The sequence below is a fragment of the Solea solea genome, chromosome 2, assembly GCF_958295425.1.
Source record: "Solea solea chromosome 2, fSolSol10.1, whole genome shotgun sequence".
NCBI classification, from domain to species: domain Eukaryota; kingdom Metazoa; phylum Chordata; class Actinopteri; order Pleuronectiformes; family Soleidae; genus Solea; species Solea solea.
This window is the reverse complement of record NC_081135.1, coordinates 18,120,389-18,140,133: the sequence shown is the minus strand read 5'-3', so window position 1 is coordinate 18,140,133 and position 19,745 is coordinate 18,120,389. Positions and strand designations below refer to the sequence as shown.

The window sequence follows — 19,745 nt, the reverse complement described above, 5'->3', positions numbered from 1 at the left end:
TGTGAGGTGAGGGAGGAGCAGTGCTGGCCCTTGGTCAAGTGCCTTGTATTCCACAAACAGATCGCATCCAGTTACAATCTACCTGAGAAGCTGAGCCTCAGGAGAGGATTCAAAGAAAAGCATGTGGACCTCCCTCCCTTTGGTGAGAGATTTTCAGTCTTAGAAAACACACTCTGGTTTTCCTCCGAGCTTGTATTCAGGGACTCTTGTGAACATCAAGGTCAGCTCATGTGTAATTGTGTTTTTTTTTTCCCTAAATTCTCCCTTCAGCCACAGAAATATTAAAAGCCCTGCAGCGTCTTCACAGGGACACTGTACCTGTGAACAGGTCGATAACTGCTAAACATGTCTGAGCTGTCTTTGCAGCCTTCACTACTCACTACACTAATTAAAAGCAGTGAGATGGGAGAAAGAGAGAGAGTGTCATCAAGGACACACTGGGAGATGTTCACCTGAGACGCCACAGTCACTGATGCTCCGGGCACATCAGCATGACCTGATTGCCGGCGCTGTTTGAAGCTATGACACAGAGAAAGAGACAAAAGTGTCTGGATTTGAAACTGTTGCCCTTGGGGGAATAAAGAGATGGAGAGAAGAAATAGAGAAAGAGAGAGCGGGAGAGCGAGAGCACATGAAAAGAGAATAAGGAGATGGACACAGGGGTGAGGAAAATTTTCAGGATTGGGATAAAATGCTTTTGTCACGATTCGTTTGTATCACTATTCCTTGGTGCTGATTTGATTTGTATTACGATTCTGATTTACTGTAATTCTTAAAGTCCTGCGATACGATTTTCTTTTCTTCCTTAAACCACATTTGAATGATACATTTCTTGGGACAATAACAATAGAGTCACAATCACATGTCAGTCAGTCTGACATGTGATTAACTAAACTGAGTGGGACAGTGGAACATTACATGTACAACAGAATGGTTTGAAAGTTAAAGTTAACTGCTGCATGTAGCTGCTTACAATATAAAATACAATCAGGCCAAGTACAAAATAAAGTGCTTTTTTTTCTCTCTCTCTCTATCTGTGATTACTCAGTGTTTACTGAGCTACTGCTGCAAGAAAATAAAATAAAATGCTGGGCCAAAATGAATAAATGGAGCCTCTCAAAGCATGACACAGCACAAATATGAGCCTTCAAATGAACATGTTTAAAAAACAACTGAAAAAAATGTCTTTTCATAACCCCGCATTGCAATATACTTTAAAAAACAAAAAACAGCAACTACTAATTAGTAGCTATTGTTCATTTAGCTTGTAAAAACACGAGTTCTGCAGAGAAAACAAATTATAAAATCATATAGATCTTTCTTTTTTTTTTTTTTTTTTTACCCCCACCTCTAAAAAGGAGCAGAGCACAGAGAGAAAGAGCTAAAGTGAGAGTGTCCTCTGTCTCGCTGGTGTGAAAGTTGAGGCCTCCTTTACTTATTATTTAGTCTCACTTTCCACCGCTAAGCGCTTATTCACTTCTACCTCTTTACCTCTCTCAAGTCATCATGTTTACACAAGCTGTTCCTGCCATTTCCCTGTTGTCTAACCCTCTGCTGTTCTTTCCTCCTTCTTCCCCTCTTCTTTTGTCTGCTGGTTGGAAATCTGCGCGGCTTGCTCATCGGCGCCAGCCTCTGTTAATCCTCTCCCAAAGCACCTTAGCAACGCTAGGAATTTAGAGATGCTAAAAAAAAAAAACCCACAACAACTGTTCTTAACGCTGTGCTCATATTGGCAAGTGTGGTCACATCTTGAGATGTGTGTGTGTGTGTGCGTGTGTGTCGGCGTTTTCCATAAGTAGTTCAGAACAATCTGGAAGGGTGTGATAACCAAGGATCTCTCAAGAGTGTGTGTGTGTGTGTGTGTGTGTGTTGTGTGTCTGAATAAGGGTGCACATTGTGGGCGTGTATGTTGATGTGACATAGTTCCTATAACACCAGCAACCTGGTAATCACTGCATGTAGTCACCTGGGAAGCTCATTATCCAGTCTCTGTACACTTCATGTGTGTGTGTGAGTGTGTGTCTTCTAGCTTCTAGCCTGGTCAAGAGGGGGCCGGTCTGAATAGGAAAGTTGACGCAAAAAAAACCATGTTCATTATCGCGTTGGCGATATGATCTCAATGTTATTATTATTATTATTATTATTACAATATTCCATCATGATACTGCAATATGATTATGATATGTTGTTTCACAGAATTTCAAAGTAAAAGTGTTTGTTTTGATAAGGCATAATGTTCTGTATGCTTCACAATAAAAACATATACTGTATATGATGCAAAATAAATCTATTAATATCAAAGTCAAACAGTAATTAAAAAAAACTAAACAAGCTCATACAGAGACTTTTATGTTGAATGTAACACATTTAATAATGATAATCACAACTTTAGGCAGTGAGAGACATTTTGTCTGGTCCTCACAACTTTAAAGGGTTTTTGGAGGGTTAGGGTAAAGACCTGGTTCTAAGAGAAGTTTAGGCTAGGTTCGTTGTGAAGGAATGCGTGCGTGTAGTTCAGCTAAACACAGGTGTTTTGTATTTGTGTGGCTGGTGACGCACATCTGAAAGAGTCAGTGATAGAGTGGAAAAGGCTAAGTGAGAGTATAAATTGTCACAGAAAGCAGTGAAAGAGTGTATGTTTTTTTTTTTTAGAAAAATAAAGGAAACAAAGGTTGCATCACTCACAGAAATGATGCTGTCTTTTTTTATTTTTTATTTTTTTGTCTTTGTAATTTCCACACATCACCACCACCCTCTCTCTCCATCTCTAACCAAAATCAATTACTTGGGGGACGGGGGCAACAGTAAAATAATTGAGGGCATTTTGGCCTTGAAATAAATGCAAAGTTAAACGTTAAAATGTTCCACTACCTTTTCAGTTCAAGGATTCATTTACCTTCTATATTGGACGTGGGAAAAAGGATGCAGGAGATGTTTTTCTCAGATTATAAGATGCAAGAGTTTATTTATTTTAAATTGTCTTCTTTTTTTTCAGAAAAAGATGTAAACACACAATCATGAAGAACAATATGACATATAAACCATCAAGAAAACTGTACTATCGGTTTCTTTTTTTGAAGAGAAATTAATAAAGATATATACATTAAATGTACACCCATGCACAGGAAATATGTTGAAATAACACAAATAAATACCAGAGGTTTATTTCATTTCTATTCTCCTGATTAAAAGATTGACAGAGGCCACTGTCTAATGATCATGTGGTCCAAACGCAGAGATGTGTAATGTTTGTCCTTCTGGGGCTGGTCACACAGCACATTAAATACACTCAAGGCTGTAGAAATATTCATTACAGGCATTTGACGGATTTTACAAATCTGTAAAATGCAGCGGGTTCAGGGGAAAACATGCCAACTGAGGGGATAAGGATAATAAGACTGTGAAGCTGGCTCAAGTGAAATAGAATGGAGAAGGAAAGCTGCTCCAGACACGGCACTTTTTTGTTTGTTTGTTTGATGGTGTTGGTTTTTTGCTGAGATGGATGAAAATATACTGGTGTTGTTTTGTTCATGTTCAATCTTAGCAATAACAATAATAATAGGAAGAAGAAGAAGGCTGTGAAGAAGAAGCTGCACAATTAATCTCAAACTAATCAAAATCGCAATGCTACCAAGTGCCATATCCAAATCAAAGGACGTTGCAATTATGTGATGAAAAAAATATGCAAAAACAAAACAGCATTATGATGAAGTTCTTCAATGCTTCACCAGCCCGGCTCTCTGCTGCTCCTTCGGCTTGGAACAATTTATAAAAACAACTGAATCTTAAAGAGCTCTACATTTTTTGAATAAAATGTTAATACCTTTGGTTGTCCGAACAGTAATACACTGATTTATCACTGCCAATTTTTGCTGTGTACTAGTTTGATATTTTATCATGGTGTATTTTAATTTTCAATTGGATTAAATTTGTATTATGTATTATGGCTCTGTTAATGTTACTATTTGTTGTTTTGTACTCCTGTTGAATCTGTCTTGACCACGACCCTCTATTGAAATAAATGTTTAATCTGAGTGAGACTTCACTGCCTAAATACAGTTAATAATGTGATAAAGAAAAAACATGATTGTTTATTGACAAATGCCATCAAATATCAAGTTAACATGATTTTAATGTTGGTGTTTTGTTTAATTAATATTACACTTAAGATGGTGTCCAACCAATTGTGGATCATACTGCAATTGCAACATCTTTCAAAAATAATTGCAATATCATTTCTATGACCAATATCGTGCAGCTCTAGTTCTGACTGTTGCTGACATTTTTCAGGAGGACTTTTTTACCCTCAGTCAGCACCCATCTCATCATGATGACAGCCTGCTATCTGCAAATCACAGTCCCTCCCACAGTGATCCATGTCCACCGCTGAATACTTCCTGAAAGAGACAGAAATAGATAAATGGAGATGAACGTCGAAGGCCAACAAATACACAACTGGCATGCCAATAATCTGAGTTGTAAACCAAGTCGCCTGCATGCGTACATAGTGACTCATGAGAATATTGTATTTCATGCATTTGACTGTTGCGATACATCATCCATATTTATATATTTACATTCATAAACTGTCATACTTTTGAACACTGTTATAGGGTTTCTGTCCATCAGACTGTTGAAACGTGCATTTTTGATTTGTACAAAGCAACACCTGAAATCCTTGAAATAAAGCATTAAAGTTTTTACACTCGAGGGCTCGTTGATCAAAGGGACACATGAATTAGTGCAACTGACACGATTTAAGTGAATAAAAGAGAACATTACACATTTCTCTGTATGGGGGTAAAAAAAGCAGGAATGGAAATCACAACAACCCCCCACTTTGTGCAAGCAGCAAATATTAATATTATAATGAATTGAAACTGCAACAATACGCCACTATACTAAACAGTGGTGCTCTTTTGTGAGACTGTCACAACCCGATCCGTACCAGAAACCTGATTTGTTCTATGCATTATTATTAATGTGTGTTTATTTAAAACTACGTCCTGTTTCGACAGGACGTAGCCACATTTCTGGTTAATATAGTAGGCTATAGATTGCATGATTGTGTGTACACATGCGCTTTCACAGGTACACGATCCAATCAGCTGAAAGCATAATAGCCACTATGTCATCAATTAAATTTCAAATTAACCAAATTTATCCCAAGCCTTAAACAGTCTGACGGCCGACAACAATCTAATGGCTGTGCAAACAAACTGAGTGGGGTTATAATCATTAGGAATCATTAATCTGTGCTGCTCGGACACACTGCTGTGACATACGCATCCTTCACCTGCTCCAATCTGGCCAATCTAAATCACCTGCTTTATTGGTCACTTGACCATGCGGAGTTCAAAGGTCAACCAGTTCAAACAGCTATCAGGTGGCTGCAGGTTGCAGCAGGAGCCGTATAACGGCTGTGTGTTATCTCACCTCTTTGACCCCTCATTAACCCCATCTGTGCTGCCGTGAGAATTATCACCTGCCACAGAGCAGCAGAAATCCTTCGCAGCATCTGGTGGGTTGTGTGTGTGTGAGCCAGTGATAGAGAAACACTGCACCCACTCCACCAGCTTGACTGAGTGAATTGACCAGTTAGTGAGAGTCAGCGCAGTGAGTTAGTGAGAGAGACTGTCTCTCAAACACTGAGTGACGTCACAAATAGAGGCCCCAGCTGTACAAACACACAGCAGAGCTTTAAAGGGGTTGCTAATATGTTATAGTATATTTATGTATAAAATAGTTTTGGTTTAATGCCAATAAATGATAAATATGAGACATTTACAATATAAAATATGAAACATAATATGTTAATGTGAAATATGCTGATAACAGTAAATGGTCTGTATTTATATAGTGCTTTTCTAGTGACAGTCAACGCTGTTTTGCACTACAGTACGTCACACTAATCACCCATTCACTCACAAATTCATTCAGTGTACCTGTGTCACACATCACACATCTCTCATACCCATTGACACGCTGCCGGCACATCCCTCAGGAGTATCGTAGGGTTAAGTGTCTTGCCCAGGGACACATTGGCATGTAAACGAACCCTCAACATTCCAATTGCTAACTATAACTGTGAAATGCTTTGGCAACAACATACTTTTTGTCAGACAAAAAGCAAGCATGAAAGAAAGGTTTGGATTTGTCTGAAAGAAGGTTTCTTGTTGGATGTTGGATAAATAAATAAATGAATACACTGATTTATAGAGTATATCTGACATTTTATTGGACAGTTTGTTGACTACTTGCTCCTGTGCAGCTGCTGTTTGTTTGTTTGTTTGTTTGTTTGTTGTTGACACTTAAGACTTACCATGTGACCATTCCATGTTGGTAAGTATAAGCTTACAAAAATAAAGGCACACAGAGAGACTCTTAAGAAAATGGGATTTGACTTCATGATCCAGGCTTGTGTGTTGGTGATGGTTTGAAGTGTTTGAAGAGACAGGTGAAGTCCCTCATCCTCATACTGGAGACTTTTTAACTTTCATCTGCCTCTTCATGCCACATTACGTATTTTTTTCTACACCAGCTTCTTGAAATAACTGCAGTTTATTCCCAGTGATACCTGGCACAGTCATTATGATACTACAGTGATGAAATGAGACAAGTCCAAGTTTTAAAGTAACATCACTGTTAATTCCAATTTTTGAAATCAGTTATGTTTACAATGTCCTCACCAGAGTCTTGTCTGACATCTGAAATCACAAGAAACAACCAGTGCATCAGTCACACAGGTTGTAAATAATGATTTAAATAACTTGAGGTAGAAATTTTATAACCAAGCGTTTAATGATTATTGTGTAATTGGTTGATTATTACCAATTCAGTTTGTTTTTTCATCCAAAGTTTTTTTGGATATACTGTAAAGTTTCATTTTTGGTTTGTCTCATTTGTTTTCTTGTTAAAACGTGCTTCATCAGTGAGGCTGCCATGCTTTGTAATCTCAGCAATTACTTTGGTGAAAAAAGTGTTGTCACAAAAGAAAAAAATAATCCACACTGTAATAAACTCTGGTTTTACAAGTGCACCTGCTAAGTTCAAGTACTGTGTAGTATGCAAACGATTTAGCTAAATGGTGTAAGAATTGATGTATTGTATGGTGTTGAATCATCAATCACTCACATTATGGGTCTCTTTAAGTCTGTGATACTTAAGACATCATCTGCAACCAGGCAACTACTGTACAATACCAGCTGTCAATCACAATGGTGTGCACTCATATGCTTTATCATCTATTGTCCTCTAAAATCGAACATAGTTACAAAATTGACATATTGAAGAGTTACTTCTGACGAATATGTTTCCTGATCAAATGAGAGCTAAGCTAATTTACCCTAATTTTCCATTCAAACTGAGTTACTTTAGCAACCAGCGGACTGGGCCCCTGGTGGTTATTCACTATATTCTAACTATGTATTGTCCTAAACTATTGTCCTATGTATTGACCACACTGGAAGACTTTATGTCCACTTTTTACATATGGTCATGCAACACCTGAGAGCGTGGCACAACAGATGTGCAGTGTAACTTTTATGGAGAAAATTATGCCATTTACAGTACGTTGATGCTATTTTGCATCTCATGTTCGGTGCAGCAACTGAGCTGACAAAAATCAAATGGGATCACGTTTCTTAGCAAGGTTGATCCCAGTAGACTCTGCCAGTGATTTGATTTCATGCTGCAGACATGGCAAGCATGCCATTTTGCCAAATTTCAGAATCTCGTAAAAGAGGGAACCAATCACAAACCCATGGCCCACTAGAGGCAGGCAATGAAGAGCAGCTTTCTTTCAGTTTGGCTGTTGCTTCCATTATAGGAGACTGGACAAAAGTCGACACACATTACTAGATACCATCGCTCCTAGAAAACTACAATAAGTTTGTTGACATGTTTTTCATCATTCAGATCATTGGTCTGATTGGTTGTAGGTCTATCCAATTGTGTACAGAGGCATTTTCATCTACATCTGTTGGTCACGCCTTTTTAAAGTGGAAGGTAAATACACTCTTTCCAGATGCAGCCTGGCATTAGGCTGAGGGGCATTGGCATTAAGCGGTCGTCATCCAGAGTGATGAGCCAAAGTGTGGAATCTGTACAAGTTAATACTGCATCACAGATATTTCTCATACAATTATTTGCATTTCAATTGTTAAACGTTGTGAAGGGTAATAAAATAACTGATTGGAACAATCCTACTTTTTTAGCACATAAAGGGCGGAGCTGGACAGCTGTTTTAAATGTCTGCTGTATTCAAGCAATGAACAAATAAGAAAATACAAAATACCCCACTACAAATATTTCTGATAAAAACTACTCCTTTCTGGCAGTAATGCAAAAATGTGACAGTTGCAAAAAGTATATATAAAAAACTTGCATAGATTCAAACAAGTTCATTCTTACAGGGATGAAAATCTTTCCACGTAATTCAACAAATAAGGAGATTCCCCCTTTTCTCATTCTCATCATCAAGAGTGTCTCTACAGCGTTTATAATGTTGTAGGGACAGTTTGAAGTGCTGGGGATGCTACAGCAGCATCATTGCTAATGATGATTGGCCAGTCCAGGAACTGTCACCTTCGTAAACTGGAGAGAACTTACAGGTGGGAGGTTTGCGTTTCAGTGGGTTTCTGGAAGCAGCTGATGGGTTACTGGTGGGCCAAGTGGTGGCGGTTGGGGCACCACTTGGCGGTGGTGGTTGGGGCATGGGAGGAGTTCAGTGAGGCCATGGAAGAAGTACAGCTCCAAAGCACCTCATAGGGGGAAGGTGGCAACTCGCCCCTACACTGTTTCTATTGGGGACGGGAAGCTGCTGCCATCAACTGGGGATTTAGTTGGGTGGTGGAAGGAATACATTGAAGAGCTCTTCAATCCCACCACCACATATTCCACTGAGGAACCAGAGCCAGGGGGCCTGGGGATGGATCGGCCAATTTCTGGGGCAGAAGTCACAAATATCAAATCCACAGTGATGGAGATCCACCCTTAGTATCTCAAGGCAACATTGTGTGGTCATCAGGCCACTGTGCCAACATCCTGATTAAAGGGGTCCCCATGCCAATTACCAGCACATTTGAGAGTGTGGTGTTTACACTGGCTGGCTGTTCTCAGCTTCAGACAGTCCTCATATAGCGCCCACCCAAAGCTCCTGGCACATTTTTGTCTGAACTATCTGAGCTCCAGAACTCTGCTGCTAGGGTTCTCACTCGGACCAAACCTTGGCAACACATCACACCCACACTGAAACAACTGCACTGGCTCCCTGTTAAGTTCCGGATCACCTTTAAGATTCTCCTCCTTTGCTGCAAGTCTCTCCATTCACTTGCTCCACATTATCTGTCTGACCTCCTCCATGTGCACCGTCCCTCCCGGAACCTGCGGTCTGCTGACCTCGGTCTCCTCTCCGTTCCCCACACCTGCAGGCAAAGCTTTGTGTATCTGGAGAAGACTTATGACCTTGTCTCCACATCCACCCCATACTCGTGATGGATAGTTACCTTGCTAAGTGCCATCGGGCAGTGTCTGATGTGGATGCTCAAACGATCTGTTGTGGTGAAGAGGGAGATCAGTTGGAACCCATATGGTTATAAGCTTTGGATAATGACCGAAAGAACAAGATCACGAATAGGCTGCCGAAATAAGTTTTCTCTGCAGGGTGCTGGCCTCAGCTGTAGAGATAGGGTGAGGAGCTTGGGCATCCGGAAGGGGCGATAGAGGAGTCAGCTGAGGTTGTTGGGGCATCCTAAAAGCCTCCCCGGGGAGGTGTTTCGGGCATGTCCTTCTGGAAGGAGACCTCAGGGCCGACCCAGGACACGCTGGAGTGATTATATCTCTAGCCTGGCCTGGGAACACCTTGGGTACCCCCAGAAGAGATGGGGAAGAGACTGGGTAGAGGGCGGTCTGGGCTTTCTTGTTAAGGCTGCTGCCCCAGCGACCGATACCCAGATAAGAGGAACGATGACAATTGGCGTATTTCCACTGGCTCTACTCGCCTTGTCGCTGCACAGTTTAAGTAGCATTTCTACTAGCATAGTACCTGGTGCCAGGTACTATCTTTAGTACCTGGTGCCAGGTACTATCTTTAGTACCTGCTCTGGTAAGGTTCCAAAAGAGTGGCCAGACTACCATCACAGAAGAGACATCCTTCACAGAAATCAAGCCGAACAGTGCTGAACTGTAGATCAGTTAAAACTACTTAAATATGGGTTAATCTCCAACAATTAACAGGGAAATCTCTATGGAGTTTGGTGTATTTAAGGACAGCACCGCTGATCGCGAGGCATCACAGACTCTGCCGCTGCAATCTGTGGAGTAGGAGTCTGTTCTCCGGAGACATAGAAATCAAGAAATCAAGCCGAACTGTTGATCAGTTAAAACTACTTAGCAATCCTAAAAACGTGGGTTAATCCCTGACAATTACCGAGGAAATGTGTACAATTTAACAGAGGAGTCTGGTCCGCGACCGGCATCACACTGCTGCTGTGTTTCAGACCAGTGATTTTGTCAGACGGTGTCTGTTCTCCAGTCATGGAGGAAGTACTGAACAAATATTTTTAATTAATTGATTCTAGTGATTTGATTCAATTACACTGAAAACAACTGCTTTACAAGTCACCACAGTTTTACACAGCCATGCTGTGATGACCCCGCCCACGTTGAATAAGTACTTTTTTGTAGTGGAGATGCGACCTAAACCGAGGCGAGGTGAGTAGAGCCAGTGGAAATACGCCAAATGACTTTAACAGCGACACAAGGCTATTTCCTATAATGAATTTCCAGCTTTTATCCACTACGTAGTACAGCACTGGGCTGTGGCCAGTGTGTCCCAAACTTTCTATGTGGGTACCCATTTCTTAAAGATCGCAAACACTCATGAACCAAAGCACAATATAAATCATGACAAGAGCAAATTTGTGCATCAGCAACACATTTTTAGTCATTTAACAACAATGTATTGTTTTTGAATTTGTGAATGAATGAAAGTAAGTAACAAGTAAGTCAATAATTTGTTTCACATGTTATGTTAAATCTTAATATATTAAGTATGCACATAAATCTTAAATTGGTTGGGAAAATTCTCCTCTTACCCATCTGTCCCACTGGCCTAACACTGAAACAGGTTCCACTTAAATGGTAAAATGCCAGTTTCTGTCTTCCAAACAGATTTAAAGGTGTTGGATTATGTTGTTGGTGGATTCTGGACTCAAACTGGACTGATAAGTCTCCTTGTCCTTTCAGTCACTGATGGACAGCAAGGCGATGCAGTAAACCTCAACCACCCCCCCACACACCTCCATCTTCTTCACATGTACTCTTTCTTTTTCTCCTCCTTCTTTTTGACAACAAAAAAAATTGCCCAGCTCCTGTGGAGTGGCTGTTTTTGTGTGGTCCCAGCACTGCTCCGTGTTTTTCACCCCGGTCCCTCTCCCTCGCACCTGTGCTACTCCCAGGTCCCTACAGGAATGCGCTGGGGCTTGTAATCGCCTTTGTGGGGGCCTTTGAGTTGTATACGGCTGACTGAAACTTCCCAACCTCACAGTGTGCTGGCCACTGAATGGAGGCTCAGCGTGGGGCGACTCTCCAACCCATGGCCGCTGCCAAATTCCTACAGTGGCGCTCCACAATCACTCCCATGCAGACCCCGATATACCGCCAGGCAGGGGACAGGGAGTGTGTGTGTGTGTGTACTTGTATGGATACCTTTATGAGGACCAAAAAAAAAACATAGAAAACATAGGAAGCAAGCACATGTTGGGAAAGTGTGGTTATTTTGTCTGGGGTCAGGGTAAAGTTCTATGGAATGTGTTTAGGAAGGTTTCCATTAAAATGAAATGCACATTTAAACTGAATTTTCAAAGATTCTGCTGAAGACAACGTGCATTTATCTGTGTTTATATCAACTGCCTGTAAAGTGAATATTGGAAGTTATTTCATATGGGTGACACAAAAGGATATCAGATATCAAGGTGCAGTGTTTATTTCCTGCTTCACTTCATTATGGTTGTAATATCTGCTTCTTACACTATGTGGAGAAATGTTGTCATTAGGCCACACAAACCTCTCACCCACTGTATCTGCCAGACCAGTGATGTGGAAGTGAGAAGGATACTTTAGTCACATGATTTCTACACGTCCTCTCTAACTCACTATAAATCACTTTCATGGCACTCGTTCACATCTACCTTTTATTGATGCTCCAACTTTTCTACCTCTCTCAAGAATATTACAAGACTTTTTTTTGACAATTTCTGTTCTACATTCAGTTGTTTACGTGTGAGTAGAAAATGCACATAAAAACAGGCGAGTGGAAAAAGACCTTGTCAGTGTCCTTAATAAGATAGCTGTACATAAATGTAAAAAAAAAATGTGTGCGTGTGTGTGTGTGTATTGTATTGGTTGCCTCTTTAGGATCTTTTCTGGCATAAACACTAACCTTGTCAGGACCATTAATCCTCTCAGAGATCAAAACTTGGTCCTAATGAGGGAGAACCTCATTTGAAGTTTAGGGTTAAGGTTTGAATTGTGGTTAGGTTAATGCTATAGGGTTAAGGGTTAGGCATTAACTGATTATAGTTAAGGACTAGAGATAAGGCTTTGTTAAATATGTCCAAATGGAAGTCAATGCAGTGCCCTAAGAAGAATAGCTGTTATAGAATAGTGTGTGTGTGTGTGTGTGTGTGTGTGTGTGCGTGCGTGCGTGCGTGAGACAAAATCTAAAGGCTGCATTTAAACCTAATCAAAGCATCCACTTTTCACATTTTGTCCCAGGCACGTCTTGGCTCTTTAATCACTTGATAACTTTTGTGATTTAAGCTGAACAATAAACCACTTTAAACAACATGTGTGGGCATGATTTTTATAATTGATTATATTTTGAACATGGCCCATGGAAGCATGTATGCCAAAAAAATTCAATTTGAGAAGCATTTCTGAAAGACAGCAGACTTATATTCAGTAACTTTGTAGGAACTTGTTGAGTTTCCGTATTAAACATCTGCGTAAGTGTATGTTTATTGAAATAATGTCTTTTTTTGGTTAATGTTTATGGGGGTGGGGGTCATTTTTTGAATTGTCTGTGCACACCACTGATTTTTAAAAATATATTTCAATAGCTCACCTCTTAATGTCAGAAAACTTCAGTGCAGATGCTATTCCAACAACGGAGAATTCTGGAAAATGAAAAATAAAAAAGGAGGTGTTGGGTGAATGTTTATGGACAAAGTTTTGGAAATTAAAAAGCAGTTATTTCTTTCTCTTTTTTTTATCGTGACTTTCAATGTATTTGTCTGTGTTTCCGTGCATTCTAGGTCTGTGCTGAGAGAACAGCAGCGCGTGGTGGTGGTGGTAGCTGTGGGTAGATAGAGCAGCACCGCAGGATTAAGAGGCAGCAAGATTGTTAAACATGTCAACGTGTAATTGCACGATAAGGCCCTTCCGAGGAATTCATTGGCCCAGTTGCTTTCTCTATTCCGCGCTAATCTCACCCGGCACATTCGCTCTGTTGCAATCTGTCTCCATAATCTTCTGTGACAGAGCGGGCGACGTGAGCAGCCTGCTTGGTAATTTTTTTAGGGAAAAGTGTGGTGGTGGTGGGGGGGGGGGCGAAATATGCAGAGGCGTGATAAAGTGACGCTAATTATCCCCATTTAGGACAGGGAGTGCAAGGGATCGGAGCTTTGCGCGCAGCCAGAGTGTGCTGTGCTGTGCTGTGCTGGAGATGATGATGGCCTCCTACCACGGAATATATCGCTGGCTTCAAGATAAGAGTATCGCGCGGCAGGGAGATTTATTGGACGGTTAGCTAAACACTCCTGCGCGCGCGCGCGCGCACGCACGCACGCACACACGTGCTGTACGCTTTTGCCCTGCACACACGTCGCACCCTGCACTTACCACTGCTCCAAACCTCAAGGTGTAATTTATGCGGGTTAAATTTGCCAGAACGCTCCTCTTTTCTCGCGCGGCGATGCGCCGTGACGCGCTCCGCCTCCACGCGCTTTCAGCGCTTAATCCGCATCTCTTCACATCAACAGATAAGATTGAAACAGATGCAAAGCACGTGAGGAGGAGGACAATCCTCCAGCACCTCCTCACTCTCTCCCCCTCTCTCCCTCTACCATGCGGTGAAGTGCGGTGCGCAGAGAGACAGAGAGACAGAGAGAGAGAGATGTCTCGTTACATGCGGGTTTCTTTTATATTTGTGAATTAATTGTCAGACATTGTTGCTGTGATTCCTTTCCACGCTTTAACCGCGAGGCCTTTTAAAGGTTTGTTTGACACAACATGCAAGTCTTCATTAGTTTGAGATGCGCCCTTTAACTATATGTATTTGAAAGCAATCGATTTTATTTTTTTTAAATAAAAAGAAAAAGGGCACTGCATTACCCCCCGCCCCCAATCCTAATCTATGTGTGTATTGATATTTGCTTTTATTTAATCACGAGGCCTACAGAGAATAACACAATGTGTCAAAAGCAGATGTGGCCTATATGGCAGGATTTTTCACAGTCATTTTCATTGTTTTAAGATGATTAATAATCTGAATGTCATGTATAGTATAAATATATTACTTATTATCAGAAATATAGGAAAAAAATAATCCAAATCAACTAAAAATCCGCCATCTGCAGTTTGGGATTTTTTGATGAGCCATCACTAACCCATTAAAGAGCCAGTCAGTGAGTGTGATGGAAGCTTGGATCCAAGTCTGAGCAGCAATCTGAACAGTTTGGGAGTTTGAATTTGAAATGCACTTTTTTTGCATTGAGTTAAACGTTTTCTATTTATTTAATTGATTTATTTTCAATAACATATGGTTTATTTCTTTTGTTTGAGGAGGGTCAAATTAAGATTCAAATTTTCACTGATTGTTGGATCCACCTTTAGCAAGTTCCCTTTCAGGAATAGATCAGGTGTCAGAAGTACAATTCAGTAAAAACAAACTCTCCTCCACTGCTTCACTGCTTCTACTGCAAAAGCAGAATGACAGTTGTCATAAATTATTGTTAGACTTTAGTTTTGACATCAGAGTAACTGGGAAATAAAGCTACAGCAACTGAGATTTTTGTCATCGAGCTATAACCTACATCCTTTCATTTTATCCCATGGTTCTTACATTTTCTATCTTCAAAGTTCAAACGATTAAAATATTAAAATGATTTAATGAGGATGATTTTAAGTCTTTTGGAGTCTTTCCCATTATGAAAGAAAATTACATATTATAATTAATCTTTTCAAATAGTTTGTAATCTCCCAGTGTGTCGAAAATATATTCATCCGTTTTAATAATTTTTTAATTTGTAATATTCAATTAAGAGTTTAAAAATGACCCTAATAATATATATAATAACATATTAATGAAGCATTTTTTTTATTCATCTACTTTTTTGCTGAAGACAATTTCCTTATTTTAAAACGGATGTGATCTGATCAAGTGGAAGCTGCCGTAATGTTTTCCTTGGCAAAAAAAGGTGAATCAAATCCTGATCACAGTATCGAAGTAAGTTACACTAACTATAATTCGAAAATATTAAATGCTTTTCTGCAATTTCTTTGAAACAGAGCCACGTTTCATGCAATTGCACTTCGTTCATGGCACTAACAGGTGGTTTGCCTTGTAAGAGGCCTTTTCATCATCTGTATTACTCTGATTTTGTTTTGTAAAGAAAATGCTCAACAAAAAAACAACTTGCAACTAATTAAATAAAAATAGAAAACGAGCCAACACATTGGCCTGCATGGATTTTTATAATATTTGAATATGTTTTAGTCTTGCCACTGAAATATCAGCTAAACTAGCATTTGTATAATCCTTTCTATATATATATATATATATATATAGTCACATTATTAAGCGTTAAGCTAAAGAAACAATGCATCAACTCCTGTACAAACTCGCTTTTACGCACAATTACGCACAAACAATTAAGGTGTTTAGAAAGCTCCTGTGGTTTGTGTCCAGCAGTGGTGAGAAAATTTGGATTCTTGACATGTTTTTATGTCATAAAATGTAAAGAAATCATAATAAAAAAGACTTGAAGAACATCAATATAAGACCGCTCTCTTAAGAATCAAAGCAACATCTTGTGAAATTTATTCAATTCTCCTTCATTGCAATATCAAGGCTTTTCCACTCGCGGAAAAACACGAAAAATTACAACAGCAGTTGCCCGTCATCCTTTGAAATATTAAAATTATTCACAATTTACAATAATTAGAGTGTTACAATAAAAAGAAATGCTTTCCAAGAATTAAGACACAGGCTTTTTCTGCCAATGAACACAAATGTTTAAAGGATGTGATTTTTTTTCTTCTTCTTTCTCCCCCATATCTTTTTTAAAGCATTTTTCTTCTATGATTATGACACGTTTATCTCATTTTCAAATAAGTTACAAGAAAATGATGAGACAATTGAATCAAATACTCCCCCATGTGAACCTGCATGGCGTAAACCTCAACTAAGACTGTGAAGTGATGGACAAAAAAAGGTGATAGCACAATAACCAATATCTCAGCATATTATTCGTTATATAATTCCACTGGGTGGCTATTAAAAAAAAAATATTAATAAAATAAAATAAAATGAAATTTTAAAAAAAAGCCGAGAATAATATGTTATTTAGCCTTCATTTACAATATCATAAACATTCTGTACAAAATGCAGGTAGATCTCGGGAGCGGGGCGATTTAGAAAAGAGGTAAATATTTGGTCATGTGTTCGTTTGCAGTTTTCAATTATTCGGTGAGTTTTAAATGTGTGTTAGAGGGACCGTCCCGTTCACTCCAGCCGTGGCGCTCTGGTAATGCTGCGGCAAGGCATGGAGTCTACTTTGCATTGACGGGTCCCCGGGCTCTCCGGTGGGTAAATACATGCTTATCATCTCTCTCAAGTCTCCGGGGCAAGGACCCCGTGAGTGTGTGCTGCTGACGGGGGGGCTTACACTCGGCTCCGACTTCACCAGCGACCCTAACGTGCCCATGGCAGCAGCGGAGGAGGAGACTCCGGAGCCCTGGTGCTGCGTGTAGCTGATCCCGCCGTAGCCGGATGGGGAAGCGTTCATGTAGCTCTGAGAGTTCGAGATGGGGCTGTACTGCAGCGCTGTCATGTCGTAGCGGTGCATGGGCTGCGGGTTGTGCGCGTGGTGGTGGTGAGCGTGGTGGTGGTGGTGATGCGCTCCGCTGCCCGGGTGCTGGCTGTAGGCGAGCTGAGCCTCCTGCATCATCGCCGCAGCCGCCGCGGCTGCAGCCACCTGGCCCGAGTACGCACCGTTCGCCCAGCCGTTCATGTGCGCGTAGCCGGAGCTGGCGGAGCCTCCGTGACCCCCGGGGCTCTCTAACCTCTGTCCGACCCCCGATGAACTCATACCGACCCCTAAACCAACTCCACCGCCCCCACTGGGCCCAGAAAGCAGCCCACTGGCGAGGGAGTATTTGTCCTTTTTCAGCAGCGTCTTGGTCTTCCGTCTGGGCCGGTACTTGTAATCCGGATGCTCCTTCATGTGCATGGCTCGCAAACGCTTCGCCTCGTCGATGAAAGGGCGCTTCTCAGCCTCGGACATTAACTTCCACTCGGCGCCCAGCCGCTTGCTGATTTCGGAGTTGTGCATCTTGGGGTTTTCCTGTGCCATCTTTCTCCGCTGCCCACGGGACCACACCATGAAAGCGTTCATCGGTCTCTTCACCCGGTCCTGATTCGCTTTGGACCCGCCGTTCGACCCCGGTTGCCCCGTGTTCGTGTTGGTTTGGGGGCCGGGGGAATGCAGGTCAGTCTCCATCATCATGCTATACATTCACCTGCTGTTAAACTTCGCCACAAACAGAGAAAAAGTCTATCTTACGATGAGTCAGGCGCGCACGAAGACTGGGTGCCCACAGGTCGACTGGGCTGTAAAACTAATATTCTAACCCCAAATGAATCAAACACGACACAAAAAATAATCCGAGAAGGAATATAAAACGTTTTCCAACCAGTGTTTCGCGCTGTCTTCGCATGCGTTGGTTCACATCCACTGTGACAGAATGCGCATTGGAGCCACTTTCCCTATGTCGGAGTTGAGAAGTTGGTTAAAGCGGCGGCCATATGATGCGCACTGACAGCGGTTAAATGAGCCACAAGCGGCCAATGAGGCTCCAGCAGCAGAATGATTTGCATGGCGTTTGGTCAGGTGACTAGAAGACCGTGGAGGAAGAACACGGTGGAGGAGGAGGAGGATGAGGAGGAGGCAGGGAGGAGGGTCAATCCCACAAATAGCACAAGGCATTTGAAATTTCCAAACACCCTCTCAGAGACTTCAACTAAACAAAAATAACTAAGATTTGTTAGCAGTGGTGCAGCGGCCAAACGGTGGGGGCAGACTGTGATTAGGATGAGTCAAACATATTTGAAATTATATAGTGGCCCATGGTTGGCGAATTTCCTTTAAAGACAGCTTCCACACCAGGCAGCACTTTCTCTTTATAACTGCGCCTAATTTAAAAGTGGGAAACCAGGTTATTCCCGCATTCACCGTGCGCCATAGAAGTCCTGGCACAACTGTACTTTTACGCACAACTGTATTTTTACGCACTGGAATTACAACCACAATCTCATTCACTTTGAGGACATTTGATGCTCAGCCAGCACCTGAAAAGTCTATTTCTTTCTTCCCCTGCAGGGATGTAATTAATGCAGGCTGCACTAGTAATAGTAATGTGTCAGAGAGGGAAATCACATGCACCTAAAGGCAGAGGACGATACAACAGAAATGTGCCTAAAACTGTTGATTTATAAGAGGAGAAGCCATAAGGATGGAGAGACCAATAATGGCATGAAATTGCCGGGGCAAAGCGCCCTTATCGCCGTCTGCTGGTGATGGTGAATGAGTGAATGGCCAATGCCTGTGTATGCGCGCGGCTGAAGATGAAAGAAAACACCTCGTGCTGAATAAAGAAAACACAACAAAAAAGTTTAATGTCCCTTATTTAAGGTGCAGTTGCGCAGCCCGTTTGAAAAGCAGGAGTGGGAAAAACGGTCCACGTGAATGCGCGCATATATAATCCAGATTTCACAGCTGACCTCCTCTGAAAAGCCCAATCAACCTCTAATTGAAAGGGAAAACGAAATACCACTTCCCGCGGCGAGACTAACGATTTAATCATTCCATCGTTCTTTGCTGTTTTTATTTTAATTAGAGCTTAGCTTGATAAATCTCTCTGCTCGGGGCCCGAGGGACCGGGATCACACACACAGATACACACACACGGACGGATCCACGCGTCTTTGGTAATGGGGTTAACGGGACATCACAATGGTCAATAAACCTCTCCAGTGGTCCAGGCCTCGTGCACGTGGTTTACGAGGCCCGAGAACGATGACAATATAACGATGATGACAACCCGGAGAGCTTATGACGCTGAACATGACATCAGAAAACAAACAACATACAGACAAACATGGACGATTGTATTTAAAACAATATTACAGAAATAGTATCATCATTTATTTAAAATGGGCCTGTATTTTTAAATCTAAAAAAGACTGATTAATAAATAAACCAGATTTAATTAAACAAGTTATTATACATTCATGGAATATATATAAATCCCTAATCTACAAAACTTAAAAAAACACGTACAATTCATAATCAAACAATCAGATTTATATAATTTATTTTTTTCTTCTTCTTTCATAAACGATAATAACGATCATGATTTCTCTAATAATTATTACTAATCGGGTTGTACATGGAGGATTAGTC

At 41.0% G+C, this 19,745-nt stretch overlaps 1 protein-coding gene across 2 annotated transcripts; it reads right to left on the bottom strand.

The window, feature by feature from the left end:
* Nucleotides 1-2,766: 2,766 nt before the first annotated feature.
* On the bottom strand, nt 2,767-18,894 carry sox1a (SRY-box transcription factor 1a). 2 transcript variants are annotated; one of them, XM_058622790.1, is made up of 3 exons: nt 16,950-18,876; nt 13,127-13,178; nt 2,767-4,397 (listed from the first exon to the last, which is right to left on the bottom strand). In XM_058622790.1, the coding sequence occupies exons 1-2, from the start codon at nt 17,796-17,798 to the stop codon at nt 13,158-13,160; spliced, it is 870 nt and encodes a 289-aa protein (XP_058478773.1). In that variant the 5' UTR covers nt 17,799-18,876; the 3' UTR covers nt 2,767-4,397; nt 13,127-13,157. The 2 variants fall into 2 exon arrangements, with proteins under 2 accessions (XP_058478773.1, XP_058478772.1); XM_058622789.1 differs by lacking the exon at nt 13,127-13,178 and having other exon boundaries at nt 16,950-18,894.
* Nucleotides 18,895-19,745: the final 851 nt, after the last annotated feature.